We start from the raw sequence: 24,025 nt of genomic DNA on the forward strand, positions 1-24,025 counted from the left end.
AGAGTCAACAGAAAAAGATGACTCTGAAGTAAACTACAGGCATTAATGTGTAATCAATATCTTGCATGCCTTCTCCTCTCCTCCATGATTCTGAGCAACAACACGTGTCACTAAGCTCATTAAATATTTGGTCAGTCTGTAGGTTCAAGAATCAATTATGCTTAGAATAGGTATTGCTGCTATGCCTTCTTTGTTCTGTATTGGTTGAATCATGTACATACATATGAATAAAATGGTCTTTTGGTCACCTCAGAAAATCCTGTGAAGGATAGTCATGGCCGCAGAGCCCTGAGTCTTTACAATATTCCATGTGATTGTCGCAGTAATTACATGGGACAGACTATTCGAACAGTTTTTCAGAGCTTTAATGAACATCACATCAAGTACAGAAAAACTAAAAAAAAAAAAAAAAGCTGTTGCTGAACACTATCTTACAAATAACCAAAAGATCTTGTTCGAGCAGACTTGGTTTTAGCACAAGTTTCAAACTACAGAAATTCAGTCATCAATGAGGAAATCAGGATGAGTGCCATCAATTCTTTTGGCAGTGAGGTGACTTTCTGAGGCAGCTAATGGCATATATTGTTGAAAGCTTGGATTTTCAGAGAGAATTAAAATGCACTGATAATATTTATTGCAACAAATCCATCATGAAAGACTTAGTGTGTTTCTTAATTCCTTCCTCCCTTTAATATGTCCTCTATTTTTTATCTTTGTCCATTATTTTCAACTTTTTCTTTGACTTATATTCTGTCCACCTTAAATTGTTTATTTCAAAAGAGTCTTATTACTCAGATGTAGTAAGTCTTGAACTTGTAAATTGGCTTTGCTAGTTTATTCAATATTTCTGCACCTAACTCTTCCTTGTACAGCCCAGTGTATTTTTTTCTTAAATGCTTCCAGTGAATACAATGGTGTAAATACTGGACTTTGAAATTAAATTCTCTTGATCTATTTGGGATACAAGTCGTGTTGAGCATAACTATCTGCTAGACTGCGACTCAACATAGATTAATGCACTGCTTACAAAGAGCACAACTCTGAATTTGGGTCACAGCCTGTCAACAGTTTTAACTTTCCAGAATCAATTTTTCACTCTGCAGCAGAGTGTGCATTGAAACGAAATTTCCTAGCAGATTATAATTGTACACTGGACCAGGACTTGAACCCGGAATTCTTGCAAGCGTCCAGTCCAGCACACAGTTTTAATCTGCCAGGGAGTTTCAGTTTTAACCTTCCACACAGTCACACTAGACCTTTGCTCAGAAAGAGCTGCCTTCAAAGCCTTAGCTCCAGATCATTTCACACACATGCCAGAATGGTCTATATAACCTAATTATAGAAAATTCCTTCCAATACTGGCATCCAACCATTCTCTGTCTGTAATGAACTCACTGTCATCATAATATTAAGTGCTAACTTATCTTCCTCTTTTAATCCTAAAGTGCATGTGGGGGGTTCTCTCTGCAGGTCGTGTTCCAAGTAACTTGCTCTTTGTAATGGTACTTTAATTACGCAACCATTACGGCACCTCACCTCAACCTCTCGATACCAGCAATATTCCACTGTGTTTCTGTAAAATAGTTAACATATTTCTCTGACAACATTTAGATTTGATTTAATTAATGTAGAGGTACTTTGATACATCGATATGTATATATTGCAATGATATTATTCTTATGTGTATTCTTTCTTTTGTCACTATGATCTTTGACGTACTTGTAACTCTGATTTTTGGGCACATAAGCGATTATTAGAGAGTCAAGTCTTGGGCGTCATGTTGAAAAGACGCAAATTGTAGTCAGTTTATGAAATGTGAACTTAACAGTGAAGGAGATATTTTCAAGTATGTTTTATATTGTGAAGTGCTGTTGCAACAAAAGTAATAAAAAAGGAGTGTAACTTAAATTCGGAGTGCTGATTACTTTTTTACATCTCCATTGTTCTAACTTGCAAAAGTTTAATCTTCAAGAATGGTTTATGAAACACATCTATAAAACTTTTGAATATTGCAGAATAACACCTAGGCCTCTTTGCATCCGAGCTTGGAATCATCACCACCTAGATTTTCAACGATTGAGCCATGAGTTCACAACGAGACCAGCGAGACCAGCTTGGGAAACACGAAAAGATGAGTGCCTAATTTATCCATTATTTCAAGAAATGACTTTATTAACTGTGCTCTAATGATACCTGCCACATAATATAACTTTGTTGTTGCTCGAAAATGCAATATTTAGCAGCGTGAGCAGCACTACAATTATAATTAAATTTTGACCGTTGTTGTGGTAGGGTTGTTAGATCTTCCATCTACTATCTTTCTCACTGCTCTACATGCTTTTCTTGCGATTGAACCTTTCATAGACCAAGATACCAACAGTGCACTTGTGGCTGTGAATAATAAATATTTAGTGACTTTTTTGTTGTGTATGTAATCAGTGTTGAAATTCCAATTTCTGATATGTAAGTGCATTTCAATAAATGTGACTGCCTCTAGTAATATGTAGAATCTGTTAGAATTCACAGGAAATAATGTTTCACTTCTAAAAAACTCATAACACAAACAATTAAGCTATCTGTTATAGATACAGTTAAGCTCAAGAAGGGGCTCTTCAAACAACACTGAATAAAAGTGCATGTGAAAACAGGGTTTTTGACAAAGGAGGAAATAACATGGTTCTGAGACTTTAGGTTAAAACTGAAAAACAGTGGAATAAAATGAATTGTTTTAAGCAAGAGATTCTTCAATATAAAAATCCAGATAATTAATAATACAGTGTCAAGATGTTATCACACTACCCTAGTGTTAATTTGTACCTTGGTCTCATTCCAGAGGTGAAGACTGACTGCAGGAAGAATTTCAACACCCAATACAGCTGCTGCATTAGCATTTGTTACCACTGCAAATGCTACTTCCCTTTGTGAATCATGTTCCAAGTATTTCAGAGCAGTCATGTAAAAAGTATGATAGCCTGGTGCCCCCAAGCAGCCCAAGAAGTTAAAGTACCCAACCACGACAGCCTGAAAAACATTTAAAATTCAATTAGGTAATTAATTTTTTATGACAGATAAAATATAAGTCAATTTTTTGGCCTTAAGTAATGGGGTACTTAGCTAACAAATCAACTTCAAGTCTTCATACATTAATTTTTCAACTTTCTTGGTATGAGCAACTTACTTTTTATGAGGGGGCAGTTGTATTCCTCATTATTTTTGACTTTTACAGTTTAGATTACCTCCTTCCTGTGTAGAGTACAGTACATGAATGACACTTGGTAATAACAAATTCTTGATGATGAAAAAATTTTAAGATGTACTATTGCATTTTAAGACATGCTATTGCTTCCAGACAATACAAAGAAGACAATAACAGTACTGATTACCATGTAAGGTTATAATCACATTAATGGAGTAGCTTGAATGCTAAATTGAGTCCTAGGAACTGCTAACAGATATTACACATTTTATACCCTTTTATGCAGGAATTTTTAAAACTTTGTGGCCTAAAAACAACATGGGCAAAATTACAAATTCAAATTTGTAGTAATATATATTCTGAGACTTCTTTAGAAATACATTCAACACAATATGAATAGCCTGGTCACAAAAATTATCATAAAAGATTTTTATTAAAAAATTCACAAGTTATAGGAGGGCACACCACCAGATCTTTGAGGGACCACCAAGGCCTTTAAAGAGGAGTTTACAGAAAAAAATCTGCCTCATATATGACAATACTGTTACCATTTCAAGTGTATGTGATACCACATGCTGTCCAGCAGTTAACTGTGTACTACAGAATATGCTGCTGTTAATTTTCTTTCCCCTCTCCCAATGGTTACAGTGTTTGTATTGATGCAGTGATTACATGTCCACGTGTGACGTTTTCTTATTTACTTGTTAACTAGGTTTTCATTTGTTTATTGACTTGGTTACATTTTTGTGAGCTTTATTTTTTTTTATACTTTTGTATGCGCAGGAATAGTTAAGCATTTGTATGCAACAGCTAGTTGATTGATGACAAAACTTTGCAATTTTAATGAAATGTGATAACCAAGAGAGGGAATTTTTAATGGTACCCAATGATTCTTAAACTTAAACAGGAATGTGAAACATACCAATTCACCTGATAATATTCCTCTTTTCACATAATTTGCATTGTCCCTTTTTGAATGTGGGCACGCATAGTGAACTATTCCTAATTAGAACAATTTGTTTATTTTGTACTGTTTTACAAGTAATAAAATAATGTCATACTATACATATCACCATCTTAAATCAACTGCTTAATTGCTTCATACTTTTCCATGTTTACTCTCCGCTCCCCTCTTTTTAACTTTTTTTCCTGCATCTCTTTTTCCTCTTGCTTCTTAATTGCACTATTCATTTCACTTCTCTTCCTCCTAAACCATCTTAACTTTTCATTCTTTAACCGCCTTTGGCATTATTCTTTTTCTGATGTCTCCCCTTTCATTTTTGTCAGCTCTCATCTTTACAACACCTATGTCCCTCTCATTCAAAGGAAGTCTCTGTGGTCTGTCCCTCATTTCTATTCTTCCTATCTATTCTTTGAGAATGAACTGATAGTTCCAGAAGCTAGGATAATTTCTTGTAATTTATATTTTGTCTTCCTGCAGTATTGTGACTGTTGTCTCCTGAATATCAGAAATTCTGAACCATCATTATAAATCTGTTACGTCTAAAGAAAAGTCTTGACATGCTATGCAGGTTCTTTGAGTATGGGTGTGGTAGTCACATTACAGTGAGACAAGGATGACCCATACCATGGTGTCGAAACTATCAGTTCCCTCTCTGCAGAAGGTTTGCACCACTGCCCCGGATTCTGAAACTGCCCAGGAGTGTAAAGCAGCAAACTGATGTTGCAGCATCAAGTGTTGGTGAACAGTGCCAGTAAAAACAGGGTACTCAGTGCTGCAGGAAAAAACAAAACTGTTTCATAAGGTCATCATTACACACTATGTATATCATCTATTGAGTCTTCCTCCTTGCCGACACAGTGAAGAAATCTCCAGCCAAGGTGGTCTTCCAGCCTCATATATCCCCCCCCCACTCCAATGAACTATGGACCTTGGCGTTGGTGCGGAGGCTTGTGGTCCTCAACGATACAGATAACCGTACCGTAGGTGCAACCACAACGGAGGGGTATCTGTTGAGAGGCCAGACAAACATGTGGTTCCTGAAGAGGGGCAGCAGCCTTTTCAGTGATTGGAGGGGCAACAGTCTGGATGATTAACTGATCTGGCCCTGTAACACTAACCAAAACGGCCTTGCTGTTGTGGTACTGCGAACGGCTGAAAGCAAGGGGAAACTACAGCCATAATTTTTCCCGAGGGCATGCAGCTTTACTGTATGATTAAATGATGATGGCGTCCTCTTGGGTAAAATATTCTGGAGGTAAAATAGTCCCCCATTCGGATCTCTAGCGGGGCTACTCAAGAGGACGTCGTTATCGAGAGAAAGCAAACCGGCGTTCTATGGATCAGAGCGTGGAATGTCATTTCCCTTAATCGGGCAGGTAGGTTAGAAAATTTAAAAAGTGAAATGGACAGGTTAAAGTTAGATATAGTGGGAATTAGTGAAGTTCGGTGGCAGGAGGAACAAGACTTTTGGTCAGGTGAATACAGGGTTATAAATACAAAATCAAATAGGGGTAATGCAGGAGTAGGTTTAATAATGAATAAAAAAATAGGAGTGCGGGTAAGCTACTACAAACAGCATAGTGAATGAATTATTGTGGCCAAAATAGACACGAAGCCCACACCTACTACAGTAGTACAAGTTTATATGCCAACTAGCTCTGCAGATGATGAAGAAGTTGATGAAATGTATGATGAGATAAAAGAAATTATTCAGGTAGTGAAGGGAGATGAAAATTTAAAAGTCATGGGTGACAGTAGGGAAAGGAAGAGAAGGAAACGTAGTAGGTGATTATGGATTGGGGCTAAGAAATGAAAGAGGAAGCCGCCTGGTAGAATTTTGCACAGAGCATAGCTTAATCATAGCTAACACTTGGTTCAAGAATCATGAAAGACGGTTGTATACATGGAAGAACCCTGGAGATACTAGAAGGTATCAGATAGATCATATAATGGTAAGACAGAGATTTAGGAACCAGGTTTTAAATTTTAAGACATTTTCAGGGGCAGATGCGAACTCTGACCACAATCTATTGGTTATGAACTGTAGATTAACTGCAAAACTGCAAAGAGGTGGGAATTGAAGGAGATGGGACCTGGATAAACTGACTAAACGAGAGGTTGTACAGAGTTTCAGGGAGAGCATAAGGGAACAATTGAAAGGAATGGGGGAAAGATATACAGTAGAAGAAGAATGGGTAGCTTTGAGGAATGAAATAGTGAAGGCAGCAGAGGATCAAGTAGGCAAAAAGACGAGGGCTAATAGAAATCCTTGGGTAACAGAAGAGATACTGAATTTAACTGATGATAGGAGAAAATATAAAAATGCAGTAAATGAAGTAGGCAAAAAGGAATACAAACGTCTCAAAAATGAGATCGACAGGAAGTGCAAAATGGCTAAGCAGCGATGGCTAGAGGACAAATGTAAGGATGTAGAGGCTTATCTCACAAGGGATAAGAAAAAGAGACCTTCGGAGAAAAGAGAACCACTTGCATGAATATCAAGAGCTCAGATGGAAACCCAGTTCTAAGCAAAGAAGGGAAAGCAGAAAGGTGGAAGGAGTATATAGAGGGTCTATACAGGGGCAATGTTCTTGAGGACAATATTATGGAAATGGAAGAGGAGGTAGATGAAGATGAAATGGGAGATATGATACTGCGTGAAGAGTTTGACAGAGCACTGAAAGACCTAAGTCAAAACAAGGCCCTGGGAGTAGACAACATTCCATTAGAACTACTGACAGCCTTGGGAGAGCCAGGTCTAACAAAACTTTACCATCTGGTGAGCAAGATGTAAGAGACAGGTGAAATTCCCTCAGACTTCAAGAAGAATATAGTAATTCCAATCCCAAAGAAAGCAGGTATTGACAGATGTGAAGATTACTGAACTATATGTTTAATAAGGCACAGCTGCAAAATACTAAAGCGAATTCTTTACAGACGAATGGAAAAACTGGTAGAAGCTGACCTCGGGGAAGATCAGTTTGGATTCCGTAGAAATATTGGAACATGTGAGGCAATACTGACCCTACGACTTATCTTAGAAGCTAGATTAAGGAAAGGCAAACCCCACATTTCTAGCATTTGTAGACTTGGAGAAAGCTTTTGACAATGTTGACTTGAATACTTTCTTTCAAATTCTGAAGATGGCAGGGGTAAAATACAAGGAGCGAAAGGCTATTTACGATTTGTACAGAAACCAGATGGCAGTTATACAAGTCGAGGGCCATGAAAGGGAAGCAGTGGTTGAGGAGGGAGTGAGACAGGGTTGTAGCCTCTCCCCGATGTTATTCAATCTGTATATTGAGCAAGCAGTAAAGGAAACAAAAGAAAAGTTCGGAGTAGGTATTAAAATCCATGGAGAAGAAATAAAAACTTTGAGGTTTGCCGATGACATTGTAATTCTGTCAGAGACAGCAAAGGACTTGCAAGAGCAGTTGAACGGAATGGACAGTGTCTTGAAAGGAGGGTATAAGATGAACATCAACAAAAGCAAAACTAGGATAATGGAATGTAGTCGAATTAAGTCGGCTGATGCTGGGGGAATTAGATTAGGAAATGAGACACTTAAAGTAGTAAAAGAGTTTTGCTATTAGGGAAGCAAAATAACTGATGATGGCCGAAGTAGAGAGGATATAAAATTTAGACTGGCAATGGCAAGGAAAGCGTTTCTGGAGAAGAGAAATTTGTTAACATTGAGTATTGATTTAAGTGTCAGGAAGTAGTTTCTGAAAGTATTTGTATGGAGTGTAGCCATGTATGGAAGTGAAACATGGAGGATAAATAGTTTAGACAAGAAGAGAATAGAAGCTTTCGAAATGTGGTGCTACAGAAGAATGCTGAAGATTAGATGGGTAGATCGCAAAACTAACGAGGAGGTACTGAATAGAATTGGCAAGAAGAGGAGTTTGTGGCACAACTTGACTAGAAGAAGGGATCGGTTGGTAGGACATGTTCTGAGGCATCAAGGGATCACCAATTTGGTACTGGAGGGCAGCGTGGAGGGTAAAAATCGTAGAGGGAGACCAAGAGATACACTAAGCAGATTCAGAAGGATGTAGGCTGCAGTAGGTACTGGGAGATGAAGAAGCTTGCACAGGATAGAGTAGCATGGAGAGCTGCATCAAACCAGTCTCAGGATTGAAGACTACAACAACTACAACAACAACAACAACAACAACAACAACATATAATGATAAGACAGAGATTTAGGAACCAGGTTTTAAATTGTAAGACATTTCTAGGGGCTATTGGTTATGAATGTAGATTAAGACTGAAGAATCTGCAAAAAGGTGGGAATTTAAGGAGATAGGACCTGGATAAACTGACTAAACCAGAGGTTGTACAGAGTTTCAGGGAGAGCATAAGGGAACAATTGTCAGGAATGGGGGAAGAAATACAGTAGAAGAAGAATGGGTAGCTCTGAGGGATAAAGTAGTGAAGGCAGCAGAGGATCAAGTAGGTAAAAAAACAAGGGTTAACAGAAGAGATATTGAATTTAATTGATGAAAGGAGAAAATATAAAAATGCAGTGAATGAAGCAGGCAAAAAGGAATACAAATGTCTCAAAAATGAGATCGTCAGGACACCTTCAAAGAAGTGTAAATAGTAAATATTCTATGAAATCGAACAACATCTGAGTCATATTTTATGAAAATCTGAACATTTATTATTAACGTGCATTGTCACTGAAAGTCAGTGAGTCAGGCACTTTGTATAAAGTCTTGTGATGTACAGTACTGTGCAATTTCAGTGCTTATCATGTAACATTAATGAAACCATATTAGAGAAGGAAAGTTGTTACTCACCATATAGCAGAGATGCTGAGTCGTGATAGGCACAACAAAAAGATTCACACAATTATAAGGCCTTTGTCAGCAACACACACACACACACACACACACACACACACACACACACATCTGCAGTCTCAGACAACTGAAGCCACACTGCGAGCAGCACCAACATTAATGAAATCGAATTATATGTGGAACAAGAAACTTGACTGATGTCGCACGAGTATTAAAACTGACAGTTGGCCTTTTATTTCTGGCAACATACTTGTCTTTAATATGTACTGCAACACTGAGATTTTGAGACTGGAAATGATAACCATGCAGTTTTGACGTTGTGATGTTACATACTGCTCCAGAAAAGAGATGCGAGTCCCTATGTATTCTTACCAAAGGATGAGATGTGCAAACATACAAACCATAAAACAAATTATTGTGTAGATTTATTGTTTTATTTGCATGTGGAGAATCATGCTGAGGGACAATGTATGTTTTCAAGACGGAATAGCGATTGCAGTAACTTCACAAATGGAAGTACCTACACAGATGCCAAAGTATGAACTCTTTGTATCGTCAACCTACACTGGACAAGTGTGACATCATCAACATATATAAATATAGCATTTAAAATGGCAGTGATGAAATTCAAACAAATGAAATATTAATTGGACTGTGACTCCGAATGCATCATTCTATGTCTAAACTTGTATGAAGTGAAAACAATCCTGCTGGTGGAACATTCACAAAAAAAGCATTATAGCAGAGGTTGAAAGCACCCGCATCAGTTGTAAGGTTCTTCTCATTTTTCACTGGTTTAGAGCTCTTAAATGCCCATCATAAGGTGTCATAACTTTGTGCTATGACCACAATCGACACGGTGGATGAGTACAGGACACGACGTATCACCAGTGAGTACAGAGTGCAGTGGGCTCTGTGTTTGCTAACTGAAGCAATATTTTCAACCTATATTTGCAATATTTTCAACCTATATTATATGAAGTGGTTCTGAACTGGACATCCTGACTGGACGCTTCATGTTATCTGAAGGTTACTGTACACAATTCAGGTACTCCTCATATTCAAGTAAAGTAGACATTGCAGTATTACAATTCCTTCCAGCAAGGATAGAGCAATGAGGAGATCAAGACTACGACCACCACATCAAAGGAAATGCTCAAATAAAATAAGAAGAAAGGCAGAACAACATTAAATCCCTGCTGAATCAAGTACATCCAACCCAACTGAGACACTAAATTTGGGACAGGACGCAGGGCTAATTATTTCTGAAAGAAACATGTAAATTGAAATAGTGATAGAAACAACTACCAAATGGAATTATTTGAGAAGAATAAACCATTATGACTGAATAATTGCAGAGAAATAGTCAGCTGCTCTTAACAACCAAATAAATAATTGAGCCATAAGAGGTGGGCAGGTAAAAACATGTATTGAAAATCAAATATTAAAAAAAAAAAAAAAAAAAAAAAGAATTTATTGCTGATGAACTACAATTAAAATTTCATCTACATCTGCATCTACATGGTGACTCTACAAATCACATTTAAATGCCTGGCACAGGGTTCATCAAACCACCTTCACAATTCTCTATTATTCCAATTTTGTGAAGCATATGGAAAGAACGAACATCTACATCTTTCTGTACGAGCTCTGATTTCCCTTATTGTATCATGGTGATCATTGCTCCCTATGTAGGTTGGTGTCAACAAAATATTTTCGCATTCGGAGGAGAATGTTGGTGATTGGAATTTCGTGAGAAGATTCTGTCGCAATGAAAAACGCCTTTCTTTTAATGGTGCCCAGCCCAAATCCTGTATCATTTCTGTGACACTCTCTCCCATATTTCGCAATAATATAAAACATGCTGCCCTTCTTTGAACTTTTTCGATGTACTCCGTCAGTCCTATCTGGTAAGGATCCCACACCATGCCGTAAAAGAAGACGGACAAGTGTAGTGTAGGCAGTCTCCTTAGTAAAACTGTTACATTTTCTACATGTCCTGCCAATAAAACACAGTCTTTGGTTAGCCTTCCCCACAACATTTTCCACGTGTTCATTCCAATTTAAGTTGTTCGTAAGTGTACTTCCTAGGTATTTAGTTGAATTTACAGCCTTTAGGTTTGACTCACTTATTGTAACCAAAGTTTAATGAATTCCTTTTAGCACTAATAAGCATGATCTCACACTTTTATTTATTTAGGGTCAACTGCCAATTTTCGCACCATTCAGATATCTTTTCTAAATCATTTTCCAATTTGTTTTGATCTTCTGATGACTTTATTAGTCGATAAATGACAGTAACATCTGCAAACAACCTAAGGCAGCTGCTCAGATTGTCTCCCAAATCGTTTATATAGATAAGGAACAGCAAAGCGCCTATAACATTACCTTGGGAAATGCCAGAAATCACTTCTGTTTTACTCAATGACTTTCTGTCAATTACTACAAACTGTGACCTCTCTGACAGGAAATCACAAATGCAGACACATAACTGAGACGCTACTCCATAAGCATGCAATTTCACTACAAGATGCTTGTGTGGTACAGTATCAAAAGCCATCCAGAAATACAGAATTGATCTGAAATCCCTTGTCAATAGCACTCAACACTTCATGTGAATAAAGAGCTAGTTGTGTTTCACAAGAATGACGTTTTCTAAACCCATGTTGACTGTGTATCAATAGACGGTTTTCTTCGAGGTAATTCATTATGTTTGAACACAATATATGTTCCACAACCCTGCTGCATATCGACGTTAATGATATGGGCCTGTAATTAAGTGGATTACTCCTACTACCTTTCGGAATATTGGTGTGATGTGTGCAACTTTCCAGTCTTTGGTTACGGATCTTTTGTTGCGTGAACAGTTGTATATGATTGTTAAGTATGGAGCTAACGCATCAGCTTACTCTGAAAGGAACCTAACTGGTATACAATCTGGACCAGAAGACTTGCTTCACTTCTCCAAGAATATTTACTTCTAAGTTACTCATGTTGGCAGCTGTTCGAATTCTGGAACATTTACTTCATCTTCCTTTGTGAAGGCATTTCAGAAGGGTGTGTTTAGTAACTCTCCTTTTGCAGCACTTTACTTGATAGTACCAATATTGCTATCATGCAGAGAAGGCACTGATTGGTTCTTGCCACTAATATATTTCACATATGACCAGAATCTCTTTTGATTTTCTGACAGGTTTTGACACAAAGTTTTGTTGGCAAATCTGTTGTAAGCATCTCACATTGACAATATAATGGATAAATAAGAGTTCTACTCACCAAGTGGTGGCAGGAGAACACACATATAAAATGTATTACAGTTTGCAAGCTTTTGGAGCCAGCGGCTCCTTCTTCTGATAGTAGAGTTGAAGAGGAAGGAAGAGGCATGAAGGAAAAGGGGTAGAGTTTGGAAAAGCCACTCAGAAACCTAGGTCAGGGGAGACTTACCAGGTGGGATGAGAAGGAAAGAAAAGTTGCACAGAACCCTGGGTCAGGGAAGACTTACCTGACAGGATGAGAAGGAAGTCTGGTAAGTCTCCCCTGACACAGTGTTCTGGGTGACTTTTCTGAACTCTGCTCCTTTTCCTAAACCTCGCCTGTCCTTTTCCTCCATCCTTCTTCCTTTCCCTTAACCCCTTTTTACAGAAGAAGGAGCCACTGGCTCTGAAAGCTTGCACACTGTCATATTTTTTATAAGTGTGTTTTCCTGCTGCCACTTAGTGAGTAGATCTTTTTATCTATTTATTATATTTTCAAAAATTGATAAATTAAAACTGACAGTGTTATATTGAACAAAGAAGATTATTAAGACAGTGAGCCAGAAGATAGGTGGCCTGTAGTTTTTATGGACAGTGACTGTTTTCAACAGATGGCCCATGACTCCGCTGTAGCTAGCCGTTCAAGTGGCAGTTGCTCACATCATGACGTCACCAAGCTGTGGTGGTGCAGTGTATGTTACATCACAATGCCGCGAGCTGCCTGATGGACCCTGATGAGCACAGTTATGCCCAAAAAAATTTTTAAATATTGTTACATTATGGGTCAATCGAAGACTGAGTTAAGTATCAGTGTAATTTTCTACAAAAGTGCTAGCAACTGTTGTGAACCAAGCAACTGTTGTTCAAGCTTTATTATTACACTGGTTGGATGGAAGAAATATTAAGTGTATTTCTAACCTACTTTCTCAAATAAAATGTAAATGGATAGATAAAATCTACTCACCAAGCGGCGACAGGGGAACACACACACAAAAGGATTTAACTTTTACAGGCTTTCGGAGCCAGTGGCTCCCTCTTCTGTCAGAAGAGTTGAAGGGGAAGGAAGAGGGGTGAAGGAAAAGGATTAGAGGGGTCTAAGGAAAGTGGCACAGTTTAGACAAGTCACCCAGAGCCCTGGGTCAAGGGCGACTTACCAGACGGAAGGAGAAGGAAAGACTTTCTCAAATGGGACAGTTAAGTGTTGATTCAAAAGCAGAGTAGTGCAAAACAATGTTGATTGAAATGAGCAGATGGAACAGACAGTATAAAACGTTAACATTAATTCAAATATGCAGAGTGTTCAATTTGAGACACCTACTACTGAAATAAACACTTTGGAGGGCTGTTAAAAATGAACTGAATATCAAATTGGATACTAAAACACTAAAATAGCTCAGCAAGTCATTAAGTTAGAAGAGCATATTGTTGACTCAAGTCAGGGAAAAAGTAAAAATTAGTGAAAACAAATGAATTGAATCTACGACAAAGTTTAGGAGGGAAATTAGATTGTGAAATAATTATTTAGTTGATGGTGAGCAATGAAGTAAATGAACAATTAAAAGAAGTCAATAAGATGTTACAAAAATTAAGGAGTTTATGAAACAAAAATTCCTGGAGGTACTAAACAAACACAACTGTAAGTCTTAATATTTTAGAACAAAATAAAGAGTTACATGAGGCAGCAATCTCAGATTCCATTTCTGCGACATTGGAGAAATAAGGAAGTGATTTCAATGAACAAAAGGTACAAGACAGTTTGAGTCATTTGTCACTACACCTCCTGACACAGAAGACAGAGGCGGGGTGTCAAAAACTGGGAAGAGTAAGCAAAACTAAGATGAGTTTAAGAGCAAGAAACTTGATGTAAACTGTAGGTTCCCATTTCAGTAACTAGAAGAACTTTTTCTGGTACATGGGACAAAATTAAAAATAATTTCTGAAATTTAAACCAGAAGGGAAGATTTGCCTACACAGCTTATAAGAATATTTTATAGATCACTAATTAGCAGATGAGAAGACACCAGCAATATAGATTTTCTTCTCTTTTACATAGAAGAGTATGCTGTATAAAGGGGTAGAGCACATTCTGAGGAGTTAACTTCTTGGAATGATTTCCAAGAGAAACGCAGTAAGAAATACTGGTCGTCAAGCACTCAAGAGAAGCCAGCACTTGAACAGCTGGACTCTCATTAATATAATAGCATTTGGGGAAGTTATAAGAAACATAATGAGTGACATTCAACTAGGCCTAAATATTCAGACAAGCCTATAGAGGAAAGTAATTTAACAAAGATATTGGTTCATAGGCCAGCATTTCAAGTACAAAAGGAAATATGGTATTGTGAGTGGACAAATGTTGATGATTCTATATTCTGACATAACTGTCGTAAGGAGTGTGACCAAAGTATAACTTTATAACTTAAATGTTTATTTGACACTACAGTAGTGAAGCCATAGTCAAAGTACATATAATTTTTTCATTTTTTTTTAAAAATAGGAGGCTACATTATCAGTTTCAAAGAACTGACCTTACGACTTATCTTAGAAGAAAGATTAAGGAAAGGCGAACCTACGTTTCTAGCATTTGTAGACTTAGAGAAAGCTTTTGACAATGTTGACTGGAATACTCTCTTTCAAATTCTAAAGGTAAAATACAGGGAGCGAAAGGCTATTTACAATTTGTACAGAAACCAGATGGCAGTTATAAGAGTCGAGGGATATGAAAGGGAAGCAGTGGTTGGGAAGGGAGTAAGACAGGGTTGTAGCCTCTCCCCGATGTTGTTCAATCTGTATATTGAGCAAGCAGTAAAGGAAACAAAAGAAAAATTCGGAGTAGGTATTAAAATTCATGGAGAAGAAATAAAAACTTTGAGGTTCGCCGATGACATTGTAATTCTGTCAGAGACAGCAAAGGACTTGCAAGAGCAGTTGAATGGAATGGACAGTGTCTTGAAAGGAGGATATAAGATGAACATCAACAAAAGCAAAACGAGGATAATGAAATGTAGTCTAATTAAGTCGGGTGATGCTGAGGGAATTAGATTAGGAAATGAGGCACTTAAAGTAGTAAAGGAGTTTTGCTATTTGGGGAGCAAAATAACTGATGATGGTCGAAGTAGAGAGGATATAAAATGTAGGCTGGCAATGGCAAGGAAAGCGTTTCTGAAGAAGAGAAATTTGTTAACATCCAGTATTGATTTAAGTGTCAGGAAGTCATTTCTGAAAGTATTCGTATGGAGTGTAGCCATGTATGGAAGTGAAACATGGACGATAAATAGTTTTGACAAGAAGAGAATAGAAGCTTTCGAAATGTGGTGCTACAGAAGAATGCTGAAGATTAGATGGGTAGATCACATAACTAATGAGGAAGTATTGAATAGGATTGGGGAGAAGAGAAGTTTGTGGCACAACTTGACCAGAAGAAGGGATCGGTTGGTAGGACATGTTCTGAGGCATCAAGGGATCACCAATTTAGTATTGGAGGGCAGCGTGGAGGGTAAAATCGTAGAGGGAGACCAAGAGATGAATACACTAAGCAGATTCAGAAGGATGTAGGTTGCAGTAGCTACTGGGAGATGAAAAAGCTTGCACAGGATAGAGTAGAATGGAGAGCTGCATCAAACCAGTCTCAGGACTGAAGACCACAACAACAACAACAACAACAACAACAACAACGTCATTTCAAATGTAAAACATCACTTGGAGAATATACAATGGGAATTATGACCATACATCTTACAAAAATTACAAGGAATAACGAGAAAAGGCAACCGAGGCAATGGTGGCACAACCAAGCCACTACAAGTTATGCCCATGCTTGCCCAAATGTTAATTCCATGTCCAAATGTAGAATAGATAAAAACTACGCCAGGGTAAAAACTGCCAAGAATTCTTGCTATGTGTTCTGTTGGACAATTGTATGGCTGATATAAATTCACAAGCCTGAAAATTAAACACAAATATGTATATTTAATCATTGATATGATGTAAACACCCATGAGAAAACACATGTAATAGCCCCACCGTAGGTGTATCAAGCACAGCAAGCTTCCGTATGGAATGCAGCACATAATTTTACTATGTTCAGAAAAAAGAATCTCAAAACACAATGTACTTTAATGTAGGACTGACACACTACTAACTTGCTAACATAACATTGTTCTATTTGTTTGTTAACCCATTCTGTCACTAGAGGGTATGAATGTAGTATAGAAACACAAGAAACAAAACAAGACCTACATAATGTACAATAACAGGCACTAGATGGCACCACTGTGCAGTCTTAACAATACTAGTCTCTAGTTGAAATATAAATACAAACCGAACACTGGTATACAAGCAAAAAGATTGGTACACATTTTTTAGAGCTTTAAAATTAGATAGCACAGCATAGTCGATAAGATATGATAACAACGAAACGAAGTTTTGTCTCAAAACAATATTATAAAAACCACAATATTGTTGTACATAACATTACAAAATGCCACTCCCATGCTACCCATTAAGATGTTGTTTGTTACAGTCTTTCACACAGACAAATAAAAAAACAAATTAAAATTCTATTTACTAGCAACAATAACTATTTATCACATCAAAACACTATATATCACAAGCATAAAGGACTGGATGTATTATGTACTTGAAGGGCGGGAGGGAAGAATGTAAATTTTTTTTATTATTTTATTTATTTATTTATTTATTATATGGGCCACCAATGCATGAGAGGGCAGAAACAGTGGACAATAGCAATATCATAGTTACAGCAAAACTGAACCTACATTCTACATTCCAGCAATCTTAAGTAATGATAAAGCCAACCTATGATAATTGGTTATTGTACATTGTGTAGGTCTTGTTTTGTTTCTTGTGTTTCGTTCATGCCCTCTAGTGACAGAAAGGGTGTCACAGCCTGATACAAAGCAAGAATTCTTGGCAATTTTTACCCTGGTGTAGTCATTATCTGTTCTACATTAGGACATTGCATGAACGTTTGGGCACGCATGTGCACAACTTGTAGTGACTTGGTTGTGCCACCACTGACTCAGTTGCCTGGTCTTATTATTTCTCGTAACTTTTGTAAGATGTATGGTCAAAATTCCCATTGTATATTCTCCAACTGATGTTTTACATTTGAAAATGATGACGTAGTGCATTGAAACCAGTAATGTAACCTCCCTTATTTACAGAAACAAAATTATATACTGTGACTATGGATTCACTATTGTGGTGTCAAACATTTAAATGTTAATGAGGTATCAACATTCATAGATGGACTAGGTATGTGAAACAGAAATTGAGGACACTCAATCAGATCACAATAATAATGGAAATCATTATCCAACACGATTTCAACAGAAAAATGAAACCACATACTGTAAAGTTAGGAAATAAAATAATAGAATGAAAAACTGAGGCTGTAATAAGAATGCATGTCCAAATAGGCCAACAAACAGATCTTTGTCACACCAGTTGTGGAAAACTATGCACGTTCTGAAGAACAAGCCAGGCTATCCATGAGTGGTTCATAGAGGAAGGGCAAACAATGCCTGAGAAGGAACAAATGAAAACTATTGTAATGGGCGATTTTCTTGGGACAGAAATTGATATTCATTTGCATACTGCTAGCAAAATATCACTAATATAACAGGAATTGCTACCAGTAATGGTAAAAAATATGCATGTTCTATACTACCAGCATATTCCATTAGTGGCTTCAACTGATATTATTGTAGTAGAAGAACAAGAACAAGCTAAACAAAATTATAAAAAAATATAAAATTAAAATCACAAGAATTGGATAAATATTATGAGTTGGAAAGTTGCTAATCACCATAAAGCAGAGATGAGCGGAGATGCTGAGTTGCAGATAGGCACAACAAAAAGACTATCACACTTAGAGCTTTCGGCCAATGGCCTTCGTCAACAACACACACACACACACACACACACACACACACACACACACAACTGACACACACGATTGCAATCTCAGGCAATTGAAACCACACTGCAAGCAGCAGCACCAGTACATGATGAGAGTGGCAACTGGGTGGGGGTAAGGAGGAGGCTGGGGTGGGGAGGGGGAGGGACAGTGTGGTGGGGATGGCAAACAGTGAAGTGCTGCAGGTTAGTGTAGGGCAGGGCTGGAGAGGTGGGGAGGGGGGGGGGGGAGCCTGGGGGAAGTAGCAGAAAAGGAGAGAAATAAATACCACCAAATTACCCGTCTCTGGCTGCCACCCCTCCTTCCACAATGACCTCCACCTGTTCCAATTCTGCTTATCCTTAGCCCTCACCAACACAGTCCTGCAAAACCATATCACCCAAGCCCAAACCTTTTTGCAGTACATTCTCTCCATCTGCAAGATTGTCCTGCTATCCAATCCCAGATTACTGGAACCCATAACACACACTGAAATGCTTGCCCTGCAGGAACTCAAGCAATATGCACAATGCCACCTCAAAAAGCTCTCCATCCTGCTCATTTCCTACTCCCACCTTGGAGTACCACTGTCCACCACCTCTACAACAACATCCAAACCTCCTCCAAGCCACCTCATAACTGAAAACCCTGTCTCACAGACTTACTACACTTACTCCACCATCTCAAACTCCCTCCCACCACCACACAGAATCCAGAACCTAAATAGACCCGCAACACAGTCATGAACCTTTTCTCCAGAAGCCTTAGCCCCACAGAAATATCAATCCTTTCCAAGGCCTCACCTTTTGCCCTACTCCCAAATTCAATGATGCAGGACTTGTTAAAGACCTTCTCTCCTTCTCCTGGTCCATATAGTGGAAAAACTTTTTCACCACCAACCCTACCAATCAGACTCAACCTAAGACCAATATTGAATGTTGCCTAACTCAGTTCACTCCTCCATCCAACTGTGATCCACCCCCACTGCCCCCAAACTGCTCCTTGTTAATTTTCCAGAATTTCTTAACCTCAAACCTAGCCCCACCAGCATTCCCCAAATCCCTCAACATGCAGACTAACCTTAAATCAGCAGAAAAAACTGCAGTCTACCATCTAAAAACTGACCCCGACTTTATAATCCTACATGCCAACAAAGGCTCCACCACTGTTGTTCTGAGCAGCAAGGATTACCTGGCAGATGATGATGATGACAACGCAAACACCAAGTCCTCAGGCAAAGAAACTCCCCAACCTGGCTGGAAATTGAACCTGGGACCCCGTGATCCAGAGGCAGCAACGCTTAGCTGGCGGAAGGACTCTGCCAGCTATCAGATACTTCCACCTACAAACCTTGCCATAGTGACCCCATTCCAGAAATCCAGCAGGATCTCCAGTCACTACTCAAATCCTTAGGCCCACCCCAGAACCTCACCCATCTCTCTACTCACCCCTACCACTCCCCGCACTTACCTTCTACACGCTTCCTAAACTTTATAAACCTAGCCACGCAGGACGCCCCATTGTGGCCAGTTACTGTGCCCCCACTGAGAGAATCTCTGCTCTCGTAGACCAACACCTTCAGCCTATTATCTGGAACCTACCCTCCATTTCCTCCATTGACTCTCCACACATGGCCTTATAGCTAATGAACACCACCTTTCCCAACACCCGACGGATTCCAAACCAACAACCTCCTTCCTAGTTGCCATGTCCAACTATATCCCTACTCACAATTACTTCTGTTTTGAAGGCATTACCTGCAAACAAATCCGGGGTACGGCTATAGGCACCCACATGGGACCATCCTATACCAACCTATTCAAGGGCCATCAACAGGAATCCTCCTTAAAAACTCACAATCCTAAAGTGCTCACCTGATTCAGATTCATTGATGACATCTTTGCTATCTGGATTGAAGGTGAGGACACACTATTCACATTCTCCAGGACCTCAACAACTTCTCCCCCATTTGCTTCGCCTGGTCCTACTCAACACAGCAAGCCACCTTCCCAGGTGTTGGTCTCCAACTCGAAGATGGCTACATCAGTACCTCCATCCATATCAAACCTACTAATCACCAGCAATAGCTCCAGTTCGACAGCTGCCACCCATTCCATACCAAGAAGTCCCTTCCGTACAGCCTAGCCACCCATGATCGTCTCATCTGCAGTGACGAGCAGTCCCTCCTGAAATATACCGGGGGTTTCACAGAAGCCTTCACTAACCGTAATTATTCTCCCAATCCCATACAAAAACAAATCTCCCATGCCTTATCTTTCCAGTCTCCCACCACCCCCCAAAGTCCCACCATCTGGCCACAGAGGTACATTCCCCCATAACTCAGTACCACCCAGGACTGTAGCAACTGAATTACATTCTCTGCCAGGGCTTTGATTACCTCTTGTCATGTCCTGAAATGAGAGATGTCCTGCCCACTATCCTTCCCACCCCTCCCACAGCGGTATTCTACCGTACACTGAACCTACACAACATACTCGTCCATCCTTACACAACCCCTGCTCCCAGTCCCACCTCATGGCTCATACCCCTCTAATAGACCTTGATGCAAGACCTGTCCCATACATCCTCCCACCATCACCACCTACTCCAGTCCAGACATTAACATCACCTATCCGACCAAAGGGAGGGCTACCTGTGAAACCCGTCATGTGGTCTACAAGCAAAGCTGCAACCATTGTGCTGCATTCTATTTAGGCATGACAACCAACAAGCAGTCTGTCCACATGAATGGCCACAGACAAACTGTGGCCAAGAAACAAGAGGACACCTGTTGCTGAACATGCTGCCAAACATGATATCCTTCATTTCAATGACTGCTTCACAGCCTGTGCCATATGGACCCTTCACACCAACACCAGCTTTTCTGAATTGCGCAGTTGGGAACTTTCCCTGCAATTCACCCTACAGTCCTGTAACCCTCCTGGCCTCAACCTTTGCTAGTCACTGTCCTCACCCATCTAGCCTCTTCGCTGCTCCCATTCCAGCACTACACAGCCGTCATTCCACCACCACACCCAGTCTTTTTAATTTTTTAAAATTGTTTATTTTTATTTATTTCTCTCCTTTTCCACTACTATCCCCCGCCACCTCTCGCCAGTCCTCCGCCTAACCTGCAGCACTTCACTGTCCACCATTCCCACTGTACTATCCCTCCCCCTCCCCACCCCAGCCTCCTCCTTATCCCCACCCGTCGCCACTCCCATCATGCACTAGTGCTGCTGCTCGCAGACTGCAGTCATGTGTGTGAGCTGCGTGTGCATGTGTGTGTATTGTTGACTAAGGCCACTGGTCAAAAGCTTTAAGTGTGAAAGTCTTTTTGCTGTGCCTATCTGTGACTCATCCCCACTGTATGGTGAGTAGCAACCTTCCTTCTCATAATATTGTTACACTGCATCCTCGATTTTCCATTCTCTGAAGAACTGGATAAAGTAAGAGAAGAATGGAAGAGTCCACTAGTAAATATTTTATTCAGACATAAGAACGTATTTCCTCTAAACAAGGTATAAGTAAGGAGTATGGATGTAAATTTAAAGTAAAGAAAGATAAATTTTTTTCTGTAAACGCCTTGTATCTAAGAGCCTTCAAAATGTTGTTAGAGAAGAAATCCAAAAATAATTGATAACGATACTATAGAATGTAGTCTTAGTGTCTATCATAATTCATTGTTAGCAGATTCAAAACCATGTACAGCTTTCTCATTTGATGATAAACCTTGTCAATTTAAAGTATTACCCTTTGTGTTGACTATCTCTGCAGTCGTTATTATTTACGCTTTAGACAAATCTTTGAGAAACAAATTGGTACAAGACTTGACGAACTATGTGTATGATTTACTAATAGTTTCTAAGACCTAGGAAAATCATTTTAAGTAATTAATATGAACAGTAGGTCAGTTGGAGGGCAAGGAGATAATAATAAAACTTAAGGCCATATGACGGGCATTAATGAACTACAACTTGATCGAGAAAGCATACAAGCTATATAACACTACCCTGAGAAAAAAGAAATAATTTTAAGGTTTGGCTGGTTTCTACAGAAGTTTTATAAAGAGACAGGCCATGTATGATCCACAATTATTAAAACTATTGGAATACAAGGCTAAATGGGTTTGCGATGATGGCCAATCTGAAGCTTTTAGGAATTTAAGTAAGCCCTTCTGGAAGATAAAACTTCACATCACCTTAAAATGAATCAAGCATTCAAATTGGCCTGGATGCATCAGAATATGGTTCGGCTCATGAATTGTTCTAAGGAGAATGGGATCCACAACACAGTGAACATTGAACCATAGTTTTTGGATAGATAAAAAATCTACTCACCAAGTAGCACTAAGAGAACATACATATAAAACTACAGAAATCCGCAAGATTTCAGAGCCAGTGGCACCTCTTTCTGGCAGAAGGGTTGATGGGTAAGGAAGAGGGGTGAAGGAAAAGGACTGGTGAGGTTTAGGAAATTGAGAGAGTTCAGAAAAGTTGCCCATGAGGCCAAGTCAGTGGAAGATAGTGTAATACGCAAGACAGAGATTACTGCCAAAACATGATGCACGAGATAATAAGAGCAGAAAGCTTACAGAGTGAAGGAAGGAGTAGTTACTGTGAAGAAATATTGAAACTAAACAAACTGACTTAAATTAAGGCCAAGTGGGTGGTGAGAACCAAGGACATGTTATAGTGTCAATTCCCACCTGTAGAGTTCTGAGAAACTGGTGGTTGGTAGAAGGATCCAGATGGCATATGTGGTGAAATAGCCACTGAGGTTATGACGGTCATGTTACAGAGCAAGCTCTGCAACAGGATATTGTGTTGCCAGTATACAACCTCTGCCTATGCCCATTCCTGCTAATGGAAAATTTGGTAGTAGTCATGCCCATTAAAAAAAGGCCAAACAGTCATTACACAATAGCTGGTATATGACATGGATCATTTAACAGGTGGCTCTTCCTTTGATAGTATGTTTTGCCAGTTACAGGGATGGTACAGGTGATGGTATGAGGGTGCATAGGGAAAGTCTTCACTGGGGGGGATGGTCACAGGTGTAGGAGCCACAGGGTGTGGAAATGGATGCAGAAGAAACATAGTGTCTGACAAGGATACATGGAGATTTCGCAGGTGATGAAAAGCTATTCTAGGTGTAGTGGACCAAATGTCAGACAGAATGGACCTCATTTCAGAGCAAAGCCTTGTCAAAGTTGCTGATTAATACATTCAAGACCAGGATAACACTGAGTGACAAGAGGTATACTCCTAAGCTTCTCTTTGGAGGGATCAGCAGTACTAGGGTTGGATATGATGGACTGGGAAATCTCGTTTTGATCAAGGCTGATGGGGTAATTACATCTAGTAAAGGCTGAAGTGAGAATGGTCATGTGTTTGTGTAAAGAGTCTGCATCTGAGCAAATATGAACAAATACATTTGCCTTGAATGCCAAGACTATATGGTAGGGAACATTTGACATGTAATGGATGGCAACTGTCAAAAAGCAAATACTATTGTTTGTTAATAGTGAACAGAAGTGCATAGCTGACCGTCAGTGAGGATGAGGTCAACATCACGGGAAGTGAGGGGATTTGGAATTGGACCATGTAAAATTTAACTGGGATGATTACATATGGAACAGATGTCATCAATATATCTAACCCAAACTTGGGGCTGAAGATTTATGGATCCCAAGAAAGCTCTCCCCCCCCCCCCCCCCCCCTGCTGCCCTCCCCATCCCCAAGCAACTCATGAAAAGATTGAAATAGGAAAGAGCCACCCTGAATCCCATGACTGTGCCCCTGATCTGTTTGTATGCCTGCCCCTTGAAGGTAAAGCAGTAGTTGGTAAGTTGGTAAGTATAAAGTTGATTACAGTGAGAAA

At 39.2% G+C, this 24,025-nt stretch overlaps 1 protein-coding gene across 3 annotated transcripts in view; it reads right to left on the bottom strand.

Annotated features, from left to right (window-relative positions):
• Positions 1-24,025, bottom strand: part of LOC124589043 (thioredoxin domain-containing protein 11) — a 144,298-nt gene that overhangs the window by 85,505 nt on the left and 34,768 nt on the right. For all 3 annotated transcript variants that reach the window (XM_047131521.1, XM_047131524.1, XM_047131523.1), the window contains exon 4: positions 2,818-3,021. In XM_047131521.1, coding sequence (XP_046987477.1) covers positions 2,818-3,021 — 204 coding nt within the window. The remainder of the gene's footprint in view (positions 1-2,817; positions 3,022-24,025) is intronic.

This window comes from Schistocerca americana, chromosome 2, assembly GCF_021461395.2.
Source record: "Schistocerca americana isolate TAMUIC-IGC-003095 chromosome 2, iqSchAmer2.1, whole genome shotgun sequence".
NCBI lineage: Eukaryota > Metazoa > Arthropoda > Insecta > Orthoptera > Acrididae > Schistocerca > Schistocerca americana.